General features: G+C 35.8%; 1 protein-coding gene across 2 annotated transcripts; it reads left to right on the forward strand.

Moving 5' to 3' along the window:
• The first annotated feature begins 2,151 nt into the window (after positions 1 to 2,151).
• LOC142351897 (transmembrane protein 245-like) lies at positions 2,152 to 19,160 on the forward strand. Of its 2 annotated transcripts, XM_075404151.1 has the most exons (10): positions 2,152 to 3,146; positions 3,754 to 3,978; positions 8,645 to 8,777; positions 9,405 to 9,598; positions 9,787 to 10,058; positions 12,109 to 12,337; positions 15,946 to 16,377; positions 16,966 to 16,989; positions 17,478 to 17,796; positions 18,614 to 19,160. In XM_075404151.1, exons 1-10 carry the CDS (start codon positions 2,331 to 2,333, stop codon positions 18,904 to 18,906), a joined length of 2,937 nt encoding a protein of 978 aa, XP_075260266.1. In that variant the 5' UTR covers positions 2,152 to 2,330; the 3' UTR covers positions 18,907 to 19,160. The 2 variants fall into 2 exon arrangements, with proteins under 2 accessions (XP_075260266.1, XP_075260267.1); XM_075404152.1 differs by lacking the exon at positions 16,966 to 16,989.
• The last annotated feature ends 1,252 nt before the right edge of the window (positions 19,161 to 20,412 follow it).

Genomic DNA, 20,412 nt, shown 5'->3' on the forward strand with positions numbered 1-20,412 from the left:
CCGTTGTTTCCATTTCTCTGAAAAAATAATTATGGGGTTCTAGGCGCAAAGAGTATTGAACTGATACTGCTCATGCTAATTCTGAGACAATTGTACGAACAAAGAAATTGAGCCTGGCACAAAGTCTTCACATTTTTGAAAGTGCAAGAACAAAATTTAGTTTTGCTTTCTGTACCTGGAAAATTATAGAACTTAACGGTTTCAATTGAACAGATCGTAAATGAGAATTAACTGATATGATAGACTAATTTCCGTTAAATAGCTTAAATATATTATCCAGTTAATTGTTTAAAAGTCCTTGATCTGTTTTAAAGCCATTGTTCGCTGTATGACGGGTAATATTGTGATTTGATCATATTTTTTCCAATTATATTTTCTATGTTTTTATCATATTTCAATTATCGTGTCACAGATTTTGTGAAGTAGGCTATTGTTTTGGAGGGCCTCTTCGAGTTTAGAGCTCATTTGTTCTTGTTTGACAGTAGTTGTTTTATCAGGTGGTTGGATTGCTTGACCGTTTTTGTGTAATTGCTCTAGAAGAAGTGTGAAGCATTCGTTTTAAACGTGAGTTTATGTGAAATTTTTGCTCAACCGATTTCTGCGACTCAGTCGATTTCAATTCTCGAGTGACTTTATTACGCCTGACTTTTTGGTTTTCTTTGTGATTAATTGCTCTCGAACGAAGTTAGAGGCAGTTATTATAAACGTGTCTTTTTGCAATTTTTTGCTTGCCTGTTTTTGTGATTTTATTCTAGAATTTTCTTTGACTGCTCAAGTGATTTTTTCACGCTTCTATATTTTTGGCTGATCGCCCTTGATCTCATGTAGAAATAAAGTTTGTTGCTAATATAAAATAATATAAAAGCTATTGTGATCGGTTAAGTAGCAACGCCGTTGTAGCTTAGTGGTTAAGATGAGAGACTGCTATCCTGGAGGTCGTGGGTTGGAAACCCTAAGCGGTCGTGTTTGCACCCATATAAAGGTTTTGGGTGCTAAGCTGCACCCTGAGTCTAAATTAAATTGCCCCTTCGCCCTTATTTGCCCTTTCGCCTCGTCAGATGTTAGAGATCAGTTCGTCTAACGTCATCTCTTGTTTTCAAAGATGTGAAATTTTGTCTTCTGCGAATTTTTGTCTTTTGCTCTGATATGCAAACCAGTTTCGGCCATTTTCTGTCATGCTCGTTTTTTTTCGAAAATGTGTTTTCTTGAGTGGGTGCAGTAGTCACCCCTTGGTTTTTAAAGCCTTGGATTGTATCTCACGACTTGAGAATCTGATAAACACGTTTATCATATAAACTCTATTTGTGGTTTTTTTGTCCTATAGGCTTCAGATACTGCAGAAATCTAAAATAATTCTCTTAAGTTATGCACAAATATTTTCGAGAGCTGTTTTATCCTGATTGTTCTGTCAAAATTCTTGGTTGAGAGTTTGAAATAAGCATAAACTTATCAAATTAATTTTGAACGTGTTGTTTTTGTGGTACTTGTATTTTTTCCCGTGTTTAGAAACTCAACAATTCAGTTACGGAAAAATGACCAATTTTTCCTCAGATTTTTTGTGCTTACCAATGTAATGCTGAGCTCGAGATGTGAGAGATTTTGTTAAGACTACGAATTATTATTATCAAAAAATAGTTGGAAAAAGATAATCGACCCAGAACTATTTTTTATACCGTTTGATGTCCAATTACAAAGTTTCATGGCCTCTTTTCGATGTTATGAATTTATGAAAACATTAATCAAAAAGATAGAGCAGAAAGTTTTATATTGTAATTTATGATAGAATTATGGACAATTTTGAGATCCTGCAATTCGTGAACTCGTTATAAGATTTAAAGATTATCAATAACGAATTGTAGTATTCTACCAACAGAGAAAACGAAAAAGTCCAAATTATTATTCCTTTTGGTGACTTGAAATTGCAAATTTATCTTTTTGTATTAAGAAAGTGGAAACTTGAAATCTGTTCAAACCTCGGTTTTAATATCAGGTCTTCAATTTTAACCCGTAAGCTGTTTACTTTCAATCTGTCAAATAAAGTCTTGTTAACAAGGTTACTGCTCGGCGTGAATTCATTTGGTACTCTTTTACTTGCTTTGTTATTCTAAGCCTCAAATTGTTTCTTCAATTACAATTTTGCGAACTGCTTCAAGTGAGTTTATATCAGAACTTTATTTCAGGTATTATGCGCCAAATTACGCGGAATGGTTTCACGCTAACCATCGTCGAATTTCGAATTGCCTACTTCCGAATTTACCACTTTTGCGTCTGAAAATCGGAGTTTACAAGTGAAATTTGGAAGATATTTAGGTTTTGTTGGGCTCTAAATCATGGAGCGAGGTACAAGTGGAAATATATCTAGCCTGTCCGACAAAAGACGTCCTACCCTAGCTCGCTTCAGTTCACTTTCATTTATCCACGATTACAAGCTGGCCTCTGAAATGTTTGCGGGCAACGAAAAGCTGTTCAAGCAGGCCTTTTTCAACGCGGCTGCTAACATTTTTGTCCTCCTTGCGGTGTTAGCCTCTATAGCCGTATTTTTTGTACTGGAAGTCTTTTTGCGGCCGCTTTTGTGGGCGACGCTTACTGGGTCGTTTTTGTACCCTTTTAAAAAGGCGGCAACGGGTTCTGTTCAACGATGGTTGAAAAGTTTGACACAGTCAGGGACCCCCCTATTTGTCGGGCTAATTCTTTTGCCGTTTAATTTTATAAACTACCTCTCTGATTTGATCGGAATTTTCATCTCAAAGAAGTTTTATCTTTTCGCTATAGCCTTTCTTTCATACCCGTTATTGTACCTTATATTTGCGTGGACCCCGATTAGGTTATTTTGCCGAATGGTCGCGTGGATAATTCATTTAGTATTAAGGGTGAACGGTGGGGTAGCATCCGTTTGGTGTAGATTTATAGCGCCTTATTTTTGGACAATATACGTTGCCTATTTCGCAATTGCCTTTTTTTACGCAACTCAGGACAATTCGCAAGTTTTGAAGAAGATTTCGATGTGCTTTTGGGCGCTTTTAGTTTACCATTTGATTATCACTTCGTCAGGGATTGTGGTTTTGGGTATATTGATGCTGTCTTGTATCGCACTGGTTGGGTATATTCAAAGCCACATGAAGAAGGAATCAAAAAGCAGAAAGAAGGTAAGTTAACCCGGTTGGTTTTTTATTCCACTCGTGATTTTTTTATGCGTGAAAAAGATAATGCAGACCTTTGCATGGATAATAGTTTCCGTAATAGGGGGTAGAACTATCTCTTGGTTTTTTCGCATAAAACATTATCAGGGTGTCAATTTTTTTTATTGTATAATTTATGATTATTAAGCGATCATGTTGTACCTGAGGGGGGGTGTTGTTTATAGTTCCACTTTCAATTGAGCTGATTTATGTTTACGAAAATTAGAACAGGTGATTTTATAATCAGTTTATCGGATCTTTTCCGATTGTACCCCTCTCCCCCCAGTACGTTATGCGCCCCCAGTTACAGAGCACGTGCCATTACATGGTAAATCTATATGGACACGTGCGTCTGGGGAGTGCAAATAATATGCACCCACTAAAATGGAGGGGGGGGGGGCACAAACGGAAAAGATCCGTTTTATCTGTAGTTTGCCGTCAATGTTGGTTAGTTAAAAGTCGCATACTATAATCAATGATGAAGAATGTAGTCCTCGTTCAACTTCCGTTTTCATACTGGTTGTAATCCTAGAATTCGTGTGAAATGTTTTTGATCAATGTTCTCTTTTTCAAGTCAAATATCGAGCCTGCCTCATACGCGACGACAATTCCGACTGTGTCTGAATCCCACGAGCAAGAAACATCGCCGGATTCCTCAGTTACAGCAACATCAACTCGGAATCTAGCTGATAAAAGTGTCTCAAATGCGGCTGATAAGACGGTTTCGGAGAGTGTAGAAAGCCTCACAGCAGATGGAGAGCACAGATCTAGTTCTAACAGCAACGAATCACTTCAGGCACTGAAAAAATAAATAAAAACAATAATAAATCTTTCATCCCAAACGTTTCCGATTAATTTTCGAGCGCTGATTTATTCAGTTGGATTTTGAAGTCAGTTTGTAGAATTGTTTTTGCCAACAACTTGCTGCTGTTTTTGAAATTGTGCGAGCTTTTTAAATTATACTGGAATTATCTTTCAGTTAAAAATACTTAGGTTAACTGCAGAATAGAATGCTTGGGTGCTCACCTGAATTGTTTTTAAGTGCTCTCAAACGAAGTTTGTCGCAATTATATTAGTGCTGTTGGTCTTTTTTTATGAGATTTTTCGCTTGACCGATTTTTCGTCGGATCGATTTGACATTTCGTCCTTAAAAACGGGATAAACAGGTAGCACCCAGCGGGCAGTAAGTTTCATTAGAGGGCTTTAGCCGCGTTTAAGAGTCCTTCAAAGGCTTAGTGTTGTGAAGCTACTGGGAAGGCTGTAGTTTAAGGTTTAATTTCGTTGAGTTTTTGAGCCCAAAATGTTGCAAATTTTCGTCATTTTTCAGTTTTTTTTTGCCGAAACAGTCTGAAATAGAGGCTGGTTAAAGTTGATAAAAATCTTTTGCAGGATATAAGTACTTTTTATGACCATTTTAATAGCTATATGTTTTGGTAAAATTTGTGAAAAGTAGTACAAAACACGCAAATTTGTACTACTTTTCACAAGTTTTTGAAAATGTTTGTCACTTTTTGAGTTCTTTCAGGCCTAGGTGTCAAGGAGCCTCCTCTAGTGTTTGATAATAGGTAACTGCATGGTTTTAGTGGTAATGGAATGGTTTTCAACAATTTAACATCACTACTTTTAGCATTTTTATGACAAAACTTTTTTCTTCAGTTTTTCAATTTTTTCACATTGTCATTATCCAAGTTTTTCCAGCTCCAGGGACCAAAAACCCTTCTTAAGGGTTTTATAATTAATACTGGATGATATATTGTAAAGTTACTGAAAATTTTTTATTGACCATGAAATAGTTTTCAACTTTTTATTATCACAAATTTTAGCAATTTTTCAAACTTGCAGTTTTCAAGTTTTTTGAAATTTTTGGGTTCCTCCAGCCTCAAGAGCAACGGAACCTCATCTAAGATTTGATAATAGCTTACTGCATAGTCTCTAGATGTAATGAAATGTTTTTTTAAGTTTTTAATAACACGAATTTTAGCAATTTTTATTATAAAATATTTGCAATTTTCCGTTTTTTTGTTCTGAATATTGTTTTTTCCGTTTTTTTCCGGCACCAGGGCTCCAGGGACTGCCTCTAAGCTAATAATAAGCTGCTGCATAGTTTCAAGTGTTAATGGAACGGTTATCAATATTTCAATGAATCGAGTTTTAGCGAATTTTCATAAAGTTTAATTTTTTTTTCAATTTTTCGGAAAACTCTTTAGTTGTGACAATTTCTGAAAATTTTGTATTTATTTCCCTAGTGGCTGGGGAAAATTCTATGGTGTTTACTAGTATATTATTGCATAGTGTTTAGTGGCAATGAGATAGTTTTATTTGATATCTTGATTTTTAGCAGTTTTTTCGGCACCAGGGTCCCAGGAACCTCCACTAGAGTTTGATATGAACTTACTGCATAGTTTCTAGAATTGATAATAATTGATATCTTCAATGGAATCGTTGTGAAAATACACAGTTAATGAATCTAGTGTTAATGTTTGACAAAATTTTAAAAGATTTTGAAATTTGCGGAAAATTATTATCTTATTCCAAGTTTATGGATCTTTATAAGCCAGTGAAACTATTTAATGCTTGGAATAGGGATAACAGATAGTCTCTTGAGGCTATGAATTGGCGCTCTCAAAATATCGATATCACAAAAACTAGCAAGATTTTGATAAAATTTGCAATTGTTAAAAAATTTTGAATATTGTCCTTTTCTGAGTTTAACGATCATTACTGGCCAACGAAAGTCTTGGAGATTCATTACATGACAGAACTCAGAGACTAAGAATGATTCTGAGCTTTTTTTCACTGCGAAATCTGGAAACTTTAAAAAAAATTTTGCTCGTTCAGTTTTTTTTCTATGATTTAATCACTAACTGGGCTAGAAAACTAGAACACGCAGAGTCGATTCTGATCATGGAAAATATTCATAGCTCCTTCTCTCTCTCTCTGTAGGCTGGGTTTTTTTACTCTTCTTTTTCGTTCACGTTTTATCTCTCTCAAAATATCTCTGTAGCAATTATAATAATCCTGTTGGTCTTTTTTATGCGATTTTTTGCTTGACCGATTTTTCGTCAGACCCAATTGACTTGTTGTCCTCAGAAACGGGATAGAGAGGTGTCGCCCAGTGGGTATCAAGTTCTCTTAGAGTCTTTCAGCCCACTAGTCTCCAAGTATGCGAATCATACAAACTGTTTTTTCGAGACTTATACTTATGGTGTGAAGGGCAGTTCTTAGATTTTGACCCCCCCCCCCACACCCAACCCCCACTTCGCCTATTTCCCACATCAGCCTCCCTTCACTTACCCCTAATCCCCACCCCTACGCATGGTTAAGGCCGCAAGGACGTGTCCTGTGTACAGCTAAGGAACCCCTGACGGTTGCCCTCATCAGTCCACGGTGACCCCCGCTACTCTCACCTCACGCCCCTTCAATTAAGCTAAAGCTAGCCTCACTAAACCGTGGCTAGCTACTGACGGAGCCAAGAACTCGCCGGTCGTGTGAAAGCAATTCGACCGACGTTACTTGTTTATGTTTAAATTATGTTGTTTCTGATCACGGCTGACAAAAAAGTTTTAAGTCGGAGCTTGGCTGGGATTGCACATTTTTTTTCATATGTTCTTGTTTAAATGCTGATTCCCTGATTTTCCTCAATTTTTCGTCCATTTGCTTAAAATATGTTAAGATCGCTAACGACTGTCTTATTGATTGTACTTTCAAGAATAGAGGAGTGTTGTTGAACTGTTTGACCTGAATTTTTGGCTAACTTTGCTAAAAATTCAGTTCAACAAAAATTACTCAAAATATGCTTCTTTAGCCCATTTTTAAATTTGCAAAAATTACATAAAAACTGCTGACACAATCTAAGGTGCTGACTTAGTGTAAACTCCAAAGAGGGCTAATTTTACTTCTGCTTCCTATGAGAGACTTCTGGAATAAAAATTTAGCTGGATTTGCGCTTGTTCAACTCGATAATTATAATGCTTAAAATGCATTATTTTTTGATGAGTTCTTGCTTGTTCGTCAAATGATCTATTTCTCTTACATTTGGAACCATTACGTGTTTTTAGTGGACGAACAGCAGTAACAAGGCTGGTTTTGGTCTAATCGTGGATTTTAACAATCCAAAGCTCTTCGGATTTTATTGGGCCGATTCTTAACAAATATTTTGTTTTTTATAGCCGCAAAACGATAGTGGCTATTATACTTTCATTTCAGACCAGAATGATTTCAAATCAAGCTCAATTAATAACAGATTCTATATACGTGCAATTGAGTCCCAATGAACATTTAATTCAATTTCAGTGAAAATCTCACTTTTTGTGGCTTGAATAATGTTTGCGTAAATTCTCGAAGTCGACCGGAATTCGTTTTTAATTTGGTAGTCTTATAAATTAGACTAATGAATGACTGCTTCAACTGGCTTCCTAAGGTGTTATAAGTTAATCTATCTAAAGTTTTTATTTGGAAGCTTCTTGTTATCACTTTGAAAATTGTATTAAAAAAGATTTGTCGACTTTTAACTTTCTCAGCAAAGTAAATTCGCATTTTCATTATTGCGAATTTAACCTTTGTTGCCGTTATATGTTTTTGTTAATGTTTTTTTTTGGCTTTGATACTGCGAGTTATTTATATTTTTTTTGATATTTAGATATTTTACTTCTTTTGTCACATTATCACAATATTAACAGGTTAACTATCACTAAAATGGCGTTGAGACAGGGAGCATTTGAATATATCTATTGTTTGTAGTGGATAGATTTTGGTCGTAATGGCTTCGACGCCGCTTATCGCAAAGGTTACTCGAATTTCTGGTTTTCGCTTGTTTTGTCGTTCTTTGTAAAGCCGTGTGACATGTTCGGGATAATGACAGGTCTCAACGGCTTCCTATGAAGGCGTAAAATAACTTATATCATGATAGCTAATGGTTTTATCGACTTTGAATTCAATTGTTTGTTCTTTTGTCGACTTGTTACCTAGTTTCGTTAAGGACAGGTGCCGTATCTTTTCTACTAAAGTACAAGATAGTTTGTTTAGATTAGTTTTCAAATGACGCCTTTTTTTTTACTTTTAATTATTTTTAATAAAAATTGACATTGAGTTTTGATATTAGTTAATGTTTGTTTTTATTTGATTTTGTTTGATGATAGGTCTCATCAGCCCTCTAATGCTGAATTATTTAGTTCGTTTGGTGGTTGGAGTCTAAAGAGATCCGTTTTCAATCATACGCCAATTATTCTTGAACATTGTGAATTTTTGAAAATTTATCTCTTCATTTGGTAGATAATTAAGTCAAAAATGTGGATGAGCGGTGTCGGAGCATTATGTGCACATTACCGAGCGTCAGTTTGAAATGTATTTTGTCCAATCTAGGCATTAGCTACTCTAACTAGCTATAAAATAAGCTTCTGTGTAACAATTTTTGATAAATTATGAAAAGTTAATATCAATTATCAGTGCCGGAAACCGTACAGGACATTTCTACGTCTCTCAGCGAGTTTGTTCAGAAGAGTCTGGGTTGGTTAAGAAGGTACTCGAAGCAAGTGTTCGAGGCTGATTCCAATTCCTCGTCGAGTGGAAATGGAAGTGGAAAAGAGACCAGCAGTGGAAGTATGTTTCATAGATAGTTGTACAATTTTGTACCTAGTATTGTTTTCAACTCAAAAATAATAAAAATAGAAAAAAAATTGGTTATCAGAATCTAAGGATATTTTACGGATTATAAGCAAACATCTCTTAGATCTGAGAGGTCATCAAGGGTCTAAACGAGTGTTGCCTTTAAACAGTTTAGTAATATTTATTAACGCATTGACGCCTTCTTTGAACTTATTATTGTGAACAGAAAAAACATACTCATTAACTGAACTGCATACCGTCTTCAGAAAGACGCGTAAATATCCATAATTTTTTGTTAACATAGCTAGAAAGCAAGCGAGTGTAAATGACGATGCAAATAAATTCTCTCAAACAAGTTCGGAAGAATTATATCTCATTATTGTGACGTTGCCATGTGTTTGGGTTCCCTGATATTGAATTGAGCTAGGGAATCGGATTTTTGCGAACGCATATTGTTCCAACCCAACGCGTGCACACAATTTTTAGAGAAATTTAGATAACTCTTACATATCATTCTTCAAATCACATGATGCTTCAATGCTTTTTTGTGCAACCTATAAGTAAGTGTGCCACTATTATTGTTTCTTTGTTTATTTATTTATTTGTTTGTTTTGTGAACAGGTGTGGATTTCAACGATCTGATAGTGTCCTTCGGCTTCTATTCTCTCTTCTGGTCAATCCTTATGATCCAGACACTGAGACACCTCTGGATCTTGCCAGTCTTCTTCATCCCAATTACTCTCTTCATTCTCAAGAGGTCTTTCTTCCTCTTCGGACTGGACAGAGTTCTGGAACCATACTTCGCTTTGGCTAAGGTATTGGTAGTCATTTGAAAGGTATTCATGGTAACTCCTTCCGGACAAAACCGTCTTTAAAAACAAAATATTCACAGTCGAAATCGTTCGCGGCAATTTTCCGGCAATCTGCCAGCTATATTTAATATTACTATTTCCGCTCAATAGTTATCCATATAAGACTAAATAATGGAACTTTTGTTTTTCAGCACAAAATTGCGCAAGCTCAGAGCGTGTTGATGCCTTCGTTCGTGAAACAGCTGGTCCATTTCTACCTGTTAGGAGATAAGAAAGTGATCAAAGCTCTGAAAGGATCAATCGGGGTGGTAGTGACCATTCTTCTAGTCAGTTTGCTCCTGATTGGCTCTCTATTGATGTCCTTCTTGCTGGCTGCTCAGATTCAGGAGGAGGGCATGGCCATTGTTGAAATTGGAACCACATTAGCACAGGAGATGGCATCACATTACCCGGAATTCAGAACGTAAACTGATATTTTACCCGATTACTATGATAGCTCTGTTTTTATTTTATTTAAAAAAGAAAAGAAAAAGAAGAACATTATTAATTTCCTCTGATACAATAAGAATAAAATGCAAATGGTAAAAGAGGCAATGTAAAGTTAAGAATAGAACATTATGTAAAATTATAAAATCATTAAATTACTAACTAAAAATATGACCTTATATTAGTTAAAAATGGCTTAAAATGCGAGCAAATTCGCTTTTTCGCCAGTGTCTTTTTGTTCACATGCGATTTTTGCTTCGATTTTTATGTTTTTTAATTTTTTTATAGAAATTTTTTTAATGAAATTTCCAATTCACTCATAGTCCATGCTAGGTCTAGTTTTTTTTAAGTCAATGAAAATTTTTTGAATTGTAGGTCAGAACTTGTCATGCTAGTTTTCAATTTAAGTTAATAATTTGAATATCTGAGTAAGATACTTGTTCGAGGGTCTGTTATCGAGTTTTGTTTTGAACAAGATTCTTTATTGTGCTGTGGGAACGTTAAAACATTTTTAATAGCCGCACAGCGATAGCTGAGGTTATTATTGGCCTTATCTTGGTTTTTTTACAATTCAAAGAATTTTGAATTGTATTGGGGCGCTGTCTTTTTTTAGGATCTGTTCACACATTTTCATGATTTTTTAAGTCAAATTGGAGTAGTGATTTTGGTCACGCCGAAACAGGAAATGGAGCGAAAAAGCGAGTGGTTTTGCGGCGTGAAATTTTTTCGCTCTAATTTTGAAGTAGAGTGAGAAAACAATGTTTGGACAAAAGTTCGCTTTCTTGCTAGTCATTTTTTTGTTCACATGCGGCAATTTCACTTCGATTTTTTCTGTTTTTTCGATTTTTTGCATCTGATTTTTTTTAGAAATGTCTTTCACAATTCCCTCATAGGTTCCGCTCTAGGTCTAGTTTCTTTTTGTTTAGTCAATGAAAATTCTTTGGATTGTACGTCAGGACTTGTCCTGGTATGTTTTTTTTATTTCGTCGTCGCGATTTTTGTTACGACCATATGATGTCACAACCATTTCAAATCTGCTTTTTGTTCATTCGTTCATGCAATTTCAACTGAAGTGCGTTGCGTACGTGACGTCATTTTTCGCTCTTAGTGGAGCGAGTTTTTTGTTCATTTGCGTGATTAAATTTTTGGTCACACTTGACTTGCCTCACTCACAAAAATGACTATTTCCTCACTTGGAAATTGACTTTTATTTACTTTAATCTAAAGAGATTAGGTCAAATGGGTGCGTGTCACTCTAAATTAAGGTTATTAGAGAGGAGCTAATAGAGGCAGCACAAAAACATACAGAGTTTTAGTCAAAATATAACATATCAGCCTTCAATGAAAAGACGATTTTTTTGGTCTTTTTTACTGTTTTTTTTAGACTGCCGATCTACGAAGCTATTGCGGCTATTTTCTGGCAATCTGTCAGCTATGTTCTTTTTCTTTTCGAAGAGTAAATTCAAATAACCAAATTTTTCAGCCGAACATTTAGAAAAAAGTAATCTTTACAAAGTACCTGGGATATATATGTATATATATATATATATATATATATATATTTCATGCCGCATTTTTCAACCAATCAGACTGTCTCATGAATATATTCACGATAATTTCCACTATTAGATGTTCCGTGACCGCTCAACAGAATGGAAGGAATTTATTTATTATTAATTAATAACTTTCATGTTAATCAAACCAAAATTGGTTTGTTTGAAAAATTTCAAATAAAAAGAAAAGACATCATTGTTCGCTGCATAGGGAGATAATACAGGAAACGTACGTGCATTGAAAGTATTGTAACGTATCAACCAATTTTGCACGAAGACACCAAGAAATTGGTAGCAGCCTGAGATCGTTGTAAGCAAGCATTAAACACTTGTTAGTAGAAATTCAAAACTTTTATCATTATAACCCCCGCAACTAATTTACAACACCCATTGGGGTCCTGGTTTCACTAAGCTGCGGCTATAATGGGACCACCCATTTTTGGAATTCATAAAAATTTTGAATTTCATTTCCAGAGTACTTCCGAATAGCACAAACATCCAATCGAGTCTGACGATGGTAGTTGAGAGAGCGTACGACTACAGTCGAGGGCTGATAGAGAACTGGATCACGTCCTACTTAGTGACCGGAGGTCAGAACGGAGAGAGCGACGCTAGAAGTCAAGAGATCACTGATCAATTGCTGAAAGTGTATGATGAGTTGTATCTGCAGTTGTGGGTTAACAGAAATCAAACGTCTAATCAAGTTAGTAATGTTCGGGAAATTTTTGATTGCTCTCTAGCAAAATTTGTGGGCAAAGTAATTCCGTCAGTCATTTTGCTAACCCGTAATGCTAAGCTAACCACCCGAAATCTACCCCGAGATCAATACACCAGTCATAAAAGGTAGTTCACTCTTGAAATTTAACTGGACCAACGCCAATGATGTGCGTAGTTTCAAGCTAGTCGAGTTTAATTTTTACTATAGCTGCTAATCTGTAAACTGGGCCAGCTATATTGTGGTTGTCTTGGCTGCCTTTTTGTTTCGACGCCTGACGTTTTGTTTCACATTTTACGCCGCATAGCTCAAAGGAGATTTTTTATATCATGGGTTTATATTCTTCAACTGCTTATATACCGTAAATTTATTTGTAATGTACTCATTACTTGTCAGTTATCAGCTGAATTGCGTGAATAATTTTAAATTATAATGGCATATACTTCGCTGTCAAGCAAAATGACTACTTTTACGGTCACTTCTAATTACGTTAAATTCATTTAAGCTTAAAGAGAGGACCGTTGCATAATGGGGCCAGAAGTAAGGCTTCGGGAGTTAATTGAAATCAGAAATTTTTGTTTGGGAAAAAATTTGTTATTAATTCCTCTTGAACGAAGTTGGAAGCTATTATTGTAAAGGTGCTGGTCTTTTTTTTTCGGCAAAATTTTGAGTTTTACGCCCTCGACTTTGTTTTTGCGTCATCTAAATTTTGCTCTCATTTGCAGGTGTCAGCAGCTAAACTCAAGTGGAGGTAGTTCACTACTAAAAGATAAATGAAAAATGCGCTGAAATTGAAGTATTATTACTGTTAATTTTATTAGTTGTAGTTGTATATAATGACCTCTAATGGCGTCATTTAAAGCCCCCCTCAGTGATTTTATTAACCCACCGCGACTGAAGCAGGCTGCAACCATGTTTTTGTTTGCTTCCATTGGAACTTGAATTGACGCCTGATGTTTTAAGAATTTTTCAGTTACCTGTTGGTATAAGGCAATTGTTTGTAGAAATGTAGCAAAAAAATTTGAAAAATTGTATTTTTGTCAATTTCCTTTAATTTTATCTCCGTTTGTTTATTTGGATTAGAACTATTGATTTGTCCGTTTTGTATGAGTTTTTGAGTATTTTAAAGTGCTCGAGAAAAGGTTTTCAGTTTATATGAGTGGTTTTATTATATGAGGAATGAAATTCTAGTGTAATTTAGTTCTTGGCTATTTTTATTAATAGCCGCACAGCGATAGCTGGGGCTATTATTGGCCTTCTCGTGGTTTTTTTTTATTTCGTCGTCAAGATTTTTGTTTCGACCATATAACGTCACAACCACTTCAAATCTGCTTTTTGTTCATTTGTTCATGCAATTTCAACTGAAGTGCGTGTGTGACGTCATTTTTCGCTCTTAGTGGAGCGATTTTTTCATTCGCGTGATTAAATTGTTGGTCACACTTGACTTACCTCGCTCTCAAAAATGACTACCTGACTTTGAAATTGACATTTATTTACTTTAATTCAAAGAGATGAGGTCAAAAGAGTGTGTGTGTCACTCTAAATGAAGGTTATTTGAGAGCAGCTATTAGAGGCAGCAAAAACTTATACAAAAACCATACAGGTTTTTAATCAAAATATAACATCAGCCTTCATTAAAAAGACGACTTTTTTGGTCTGTCTTTTTTACTGTTTTTTTTTTGAGACTGCATATCTAAGAAGCTATTGAGGCTATTTTCTGGCGATCTGCCAGCTATGTTTTTTTTATTTCAGATTGTTTTTTGTCTTGACGTGTGTTAGTATTTACAAATTAATCGAATGGCCAGTTTATTTGCCGAGGATATCTCTGAGTCGTTTCCGGAGTTTTTCTGCATCTGTTTATTCTTCAACTTTGTGGAACACAAGTTACTTTTGCTTTACCTTATTTTACAGCTTGCTCATTTTACGTTAAATTTTTTTAGAGTTCTTTAGGCCTGCTTCAGTCATCTCTTTTTGCCTAAAATGCTTTATACAGTTGTTGCGCAGCAAAGCAAACTAAATGAGCATGCATAGTCAGCATTGAGAATTCAAATGAAAAATTGAAGCAGGATAAACCCATGAAGACCTTATTTGATCAGTGTCCTCTCATTAAGAAACATGAATATACCCAACGACAAAATTCATAAAATGAACTCACTCATTAACATTTTTAATAGCCGCACTCATCTTCTCAGCCGGCTATTATAGCGCTCCTATTTTTTTTAAAATTCAAAGAATTTGAATTGTATTGGGGCGCTGTCTTTTTTTTATGATCTGTTCACACATTTTCATGATTTTTGAAGTCAAATTGGAGTAGTGGTTCTGGTCACGCCGAAACAGGAAATGGAGAGAAAAAGCAAGTGGTTCTGCGGCGTGAATTTTTTTCGCTCTAATTTTAAAGTAGAGTGAGAAAACGGTGTTTGAACAAAAATTCGGTTTCTCGGTAGTGGTTTTTTGTTCACATGCGGCAATTTAACTCTGATGTTTACTGTTTTTTCGATTTTTTGGACCGGATTTTTTTTTCTAAATGGCTTTCCCAATCCATTAGCAGCTCATTCTAGACCTAGTTTTTGTTTGAATCAAATTTTCATTTCTCGCTAATGGTTTTTTTGTTCACATGCGGCATTTTGACATTGATTTTCCGTTTTTTCTTTTTTTTGATCTGTTTTTTTCTAAAATGGTTTTTTCAATTCACTCATAGTCTATTCTAGGTCTAGTTTTTCTGTTTAGTCAATGAAAATTCTTTGAATTGTACGTCAGGACTTGTCCTGCTATGTTTTTTACTTCGTCGAACTTTTTTCGCTTTACCATTTTGCCGCTTTTTCGACTTTTTGCGTGAAATCTTTTTGACTTCTCTAGGCTAGTTTCTCTCTTCTCTCATTCTGCTAGAAGTGAATTTGAACATCAGTTGCTCAGCAAAGCAATTCAAAATGAACGTAGTCAGTATAAAAAATTGAAATTAGAAATAGAAACGGGATAACCCCATAAAGCCCAATTTTAGATGCCCGCTATTTGAACGTCGTTCCTATAAGTCTTAGTTACCATCTCTTATGCTTATTGGTATTGATAGTAGCCCCTGTGGCCTCTCTCAAACAAACAGAAGTATGATCAACTACGAAATGCCATCAAAGTAAATCGGACTTAAAAAATGTTTTTGTACAAAAATCTTTTTTTCAATACCTATTCTTTCAATCCCAATCATGCTTATTGGAATCAACGGCGGCTATTTTCCGGCAATCTGCCGGGTATGTTTTTGTTTGATAATCAGTTTTTTTTTCTGTTCTGTTTCAATCTCATTCTGATTGGGAGTCAATGGCGGATATTTTCTGACAACCTGCCGATTGATTTTCAAAAGTTATATGTATATCTAATTTCTTGATTTCAACTTTATTTTGATGGAACGGTTTTTAAAGAAATGGATAGCCAAATTTTTCCAGTGATTATCAGCTGGAGTCTGCGGTTTAAGAAAAAACAATAGTCTTATAAACCGTACAAACTTGTTCACTTACAAAGCGAGAAAAATGTAGCTCACCTTTTGAAAAATAATTAAAAGGCCAAAAACCACTTATGAGTTTTGTAACAATTTGTTTCGTTCACAGAGTATAGCTGAAGTGTTCAGCTCTGTCAAATCACTCTACACAGAAGACGGTTCATCAGATCCAAGCGAGGGGTTTCTAAATGCGTTCAAGTCCCACGGAACCGATCTGTTCTACTCTGGTTACGATATAATCCACGGAAACTTTGACACCCTCAGATCAATTTCCATGTCTGTATGGAGCATCCTTCAAAGCAATATCAACCTCGTCTTCTCAATTCTGACGTCACTAATTTGGGTTGTGTTGACAAGTGGGTCTCATATTATGAACTTCTTGATATCGTTTGTGGTGTTCCTTACAGCACTGTTCTATCTTTTGAGTCTGAGTGGCAATCGGTACAAACCGATGGAAGTCATTGCGTCAATTATGCCTGCTAATCCTGGAATTCAAGTTTCGGATGGGAGTAAAGCTAACTCGACGTTAACTAGTGCTCAGGTGTGTTAACCTATTGCAATTCTTTAAATGGTGGAAAGGAATTTGCTAATTTGGGCTCGTGGCAATTTACCCAATTCTATTATACCCAACCTTCCCGTTTACTAATTCTTAAATGCGTTAGTTTAAAATCACACGTTCAAAAATTGAGGTATTTTTAAAATACCCAATTACTCGGTATTGAGTAATTGTCGTAAAAGTGGTTTTAGCAGCAGCAGTTAAAGTATAATTGTCTCACTCAATATGGAGCTATTTATGGAATGCTCTTCCTATTATTATTTATGCGGATTGGCTAAAATTGGCACAAAAAATTTCAAAGTATATTTGTCTAGAACGGATGATCAAATTTATCTTAAGAGAATTGTCTATTCTAATATAGAAAGTACGTTAGAAATTATATGACATTATAGAAAATTGTTTATAAAGAACATGTTCGTTGTAACCCTTAAACAGGCGAAAAAGATCGGAACTGTCCTCTATTGTTTTTAAGAATGAAAATCTACAGATAAATACTTTCGCTGACTACTGAATATGATTAATGTACGGACATGACTAGCTGTTTTGTTTGGAAATTAAGTTGATGTTTTTCAGCTGCAAGAGCTAACAAGGGAAAAGGTAATGTGAGCAACTGAATGACTAGTTCTTGACAATAAAACACTGCTGCTACCTCTCGTTTTGTTCAGCCAGGGCTTAGGGGTTTTTATGTTACCGATTTAGATGCATGCAGTTTTTATGAGGCATTTTATTATCAGCTAAATCTATTATTGCTCCAAAACGATGTTTAAGTTATTTTGGGTCCATTTGTATTCGAAAACAGCCCCACGCTTGTCGTTTGAGAGCAATTCATCCGTTATGGTCCAAAATTTTTCACGGTCCGAAATCTCAATTGCGCTCAGCATAATACGCTACTACCTTACAACTTAAAGATTAGCGGAAAATGAAGAGCCGGTTTTTGATACTTAAGTTTAAGTTTCAGCGATTTTAAGTTTCGAAATATAATTCTTTCATCGTTTTGGAGCCTCCAGTCGGCTGAGTCCAATCCAATTTATTTTTCTGTTTGTTATTCAACTGTTGTTTGTTTGTTTGTTTGTTTGTTTGTTTAGACTACGAACACGTTTGCAGAGGCTGTAAACAGCGCGGTTATGGGAGTTTTCGGAGCGTCACTGAAACTCTCTGCTTTTTACGGTCTTTTAACTTACGTCACCCATTCTATAGCCGGGGTCAGGCTAGTTTTCCTCCCGGCCGCAGTTGCGGCTCTACTAGGAGCTGTTCCAGTGTTTGGAACCTACCTGGCTGCAGTTCCGGCAGTGCTGGAATTGTGGCTTCTCCATGACGAGTGGGTGGGTGCTGTTGTTTTGTTAGTGTGCCATATGCTGCCTATGTACGGAGGCTTTGATGCTGCAATTTACGCACAAATCACAGGTAAGCTTGTGTTATCCCCACTGATTCTGGATTTTTTATCCTATAAGATCTGATCAGATGCTTAATTAGAATTTTAATCGTGTAAGATCTGACAAATTGTCTTATAAGATCTTGTACGGTTATGCATCTTATCATTTCTTATAAGACAATTTTGTAAATTTGTCAGATCTTACACGACTTTCCTTAACTTTAATTCAAAGAGATAAGGCCAAGTGAATGTGTGTCACTCTAATTGAAGGTTATTTGAGAGCACCTAATAGAAGCAGCAATAAGTTATAAAGATTCTTAATCAAAATATAACGTCTCAGCATTTAATATTTTTTTGTTCTGTTTTTTTTTACCATTTTTTGAGACTGCAGATCTACAAAGCTATTGTGGTTATTTTCTGGCAACCTGCCAGCTATGATATTTACTGGTCTTACTCTCTCGAACTTGGGTATCTGTCATATTCCGTTTTCTTCTTTCTAGTTTCCTCGATAGTTCAATCTCAACGTCGGATCTTTTCCTCAGTCTCACTCCACTAGTTGGCCTAAAATTTTCACCTGTTTGGGTGGCAAATCCTGTTTTACCACTAAAATGATTGACAGGAGAAGCGCGGCAGCAAAGGAAAAGATCCTAAGCATTGTTATCTTGGGGGGGGGGGGGTGAGTTTGTTGTTGCGGGAGCTCAAAGTATTCTGATGTAGCCAAGAGTTGAAACTGCTATAAAGAACAAATTTCAATTTGAAAGAATAGTGGCCTTTTTCGTAATTCCATTTCATACTCAATTTTAAGAATAGCAAAAACGACCTCATTAACAAGAGTTCAAACTGTTTCAGGTGCAGGTCACCCTTACCTCACAGGCTTAGCTGTAGTGGGCGGAATCTCAGTTCGGGGTCTAGAAGGCGCCATTTTGGGACCGATCTTACTCTGTCTTCTAATAGTAGTCTCAAACGTGTACACTTCTGTAATAGCGGGAGGAAACAGTTCAATCTATAACACCTCAACGTCCGTGGATTCGTCATCAGTTACAAACGAAGCAATAGGAGTTCCTACTAAACCTAGTTTGAAAGGATTGAGAAGTCAGTCGTTTATGGGGATGGACTCGAATCGCGATGACGTCACACCTTAGACCAATGACGTCACGATTTTGAACAATGCTAATGACAATCTAAACAATATTAATAACGTCACCTCAAACGATGTTAATAACGTCATATGTTTAAACAAAAAACTAATGACGTCACTATCTTTATCAAATCTTAGGATCAGTTTCGTTCTTTCACAGTGCACAAATTCAAAATTCGCATTGCGATGTCGAGATAGCAATGTCATAGATTTTTTGCCTCCCCCATCCCATCTTAGTCATTGCATATTATTACAATACAATAATTTGGTATTTATTTAGATATTCAAATTCGAACTGAAGCTAGAAACAGATCTGAGAGCGTTCGCGAGAAATGCTGTTCAGCCACTTTCCTTTATGACCTGGAATTTAGGGGCGGGTGTTTTCACGCTTTTTATTGATAAAACGTAATATATGGGCGCTATAATACGAATGGAAAGGGGCAAATTAAGCTCTGCGGCGACAGAGATTTAAATGATTTTCTCCGTGTAGATTCACTCTCTTTAAAAAGTGAAAACTTTCAGTCAATAAATCGGAAATTGTGTTTGTTGTCTTCCTCAAAGTCACTTGCTAATCATCATATACTTACATATTTATATTTTGGATATTATTAGATGCGTTATTTATAACAGATTCTTGCAATTAGATTACTAACAGAATTTAAATTACATAAAATTGTACTTGACGCTTTTCGGTGAGAAACATCTATATTCGTTAACAAAAGTAAGCCTTCAAATAGTAAAATTGCATTTTAAAATGCCCCTTTTTTGAAGAGCTTTTTCAGTACCATTCGGATTTGTTTTCCGTAAGTTTTTTATGAATCAACTACAAATAAATATTATTAATTACTCTCAAAGTTTGTAGCAATTATATTAATCATGTATTTTTTATGCGATTTTTCGCTGGACCAATTTTTCGTCTACCGTTTTTATTTCATTCGTCCTGAACAACGGAACGAACAAATAAAGACCGCGGAGGGCATTAAGTCGCTGAGGAGCTGCTCCGTTAGTCTGTGTACAATTCATCGAAGCAGCTGAGAAGCTGAGCTGAAAATCATAGTGTAAAGGGAAGGTTTGCCCCCCCCCCCTCGTCCACCACTGCCCCAACTCGCTGGACTCCCAGCTACGTGAGACCGGACTCAGCTCAACCCCCTACTACCGCTCCAACCCATGAAATATGTTAATCTTGATCATAAAACTTCTGTAGTCACATTGCATTGGGAAATATGTTGCAAATTATGAAGGCGAGGTCAAGTTGAACAGATGTCACTTGGAACTCGACTTAACTTCTTTTCACGGAAGGCTAGTAAACTTTATCTTGATTTTCTACTTAAATACTTGTGTCACTTTTCTAGAATTTAGAACAGTTGAGAAATCTATCTTTGCCGCTGATTCGTTTAGGAAAGTGTAAAGAACGAAACAATAATGTTAGCTGCAAATTAGTCGCTCTGTGCGCTGAGAGTGAGAAGAATCTAAATTGCCATTTTGATGCCACACGCATTAAAACACATGA

This window comes from Convolutriloba macropyga, chromosome 13 (genome assembly GCF_964194025.1).
Source record: "Convolutriloba macropyga chromosome 13, txConMacr16.3, whole genome shotgun sequence".
Classification (NCBI taxonomy): domain Eukaryota; kingdom Metazoa; phylum Xenacoelomorpha; order Acoela; family Convolutidae; genus Convolutriloba; species Convolutriloba macropyga.

What these genes read in the sequence shown, in the direction of transcription:
- LOC142351897 (XM_075404151.1), top strand. Translation starts at nt 2,331, where the DNA reads ATGGAGCGAGGTACAAGTGGAAATATATCTAGCCTGTCCGACAAAAGA. An exon ending in GCAACGAATCACTTCAGGCA is followed by an intron (nt 3,979 to 8,644) that starts CTGAAAAAATAA and finishes ACCGTACAGGAC; the next exon opens with ATTTCTACGTCTCTCAGCGA. An exon ending in CGACGTTAACTAGTGCTCAG is followed by an intron (nt 16,378 to 16,965) that starts GTGTGTTAACCT and finishes GATGTTTTTCAG; the next exon opens with CTGCAAGAGCTAACAAGGGA.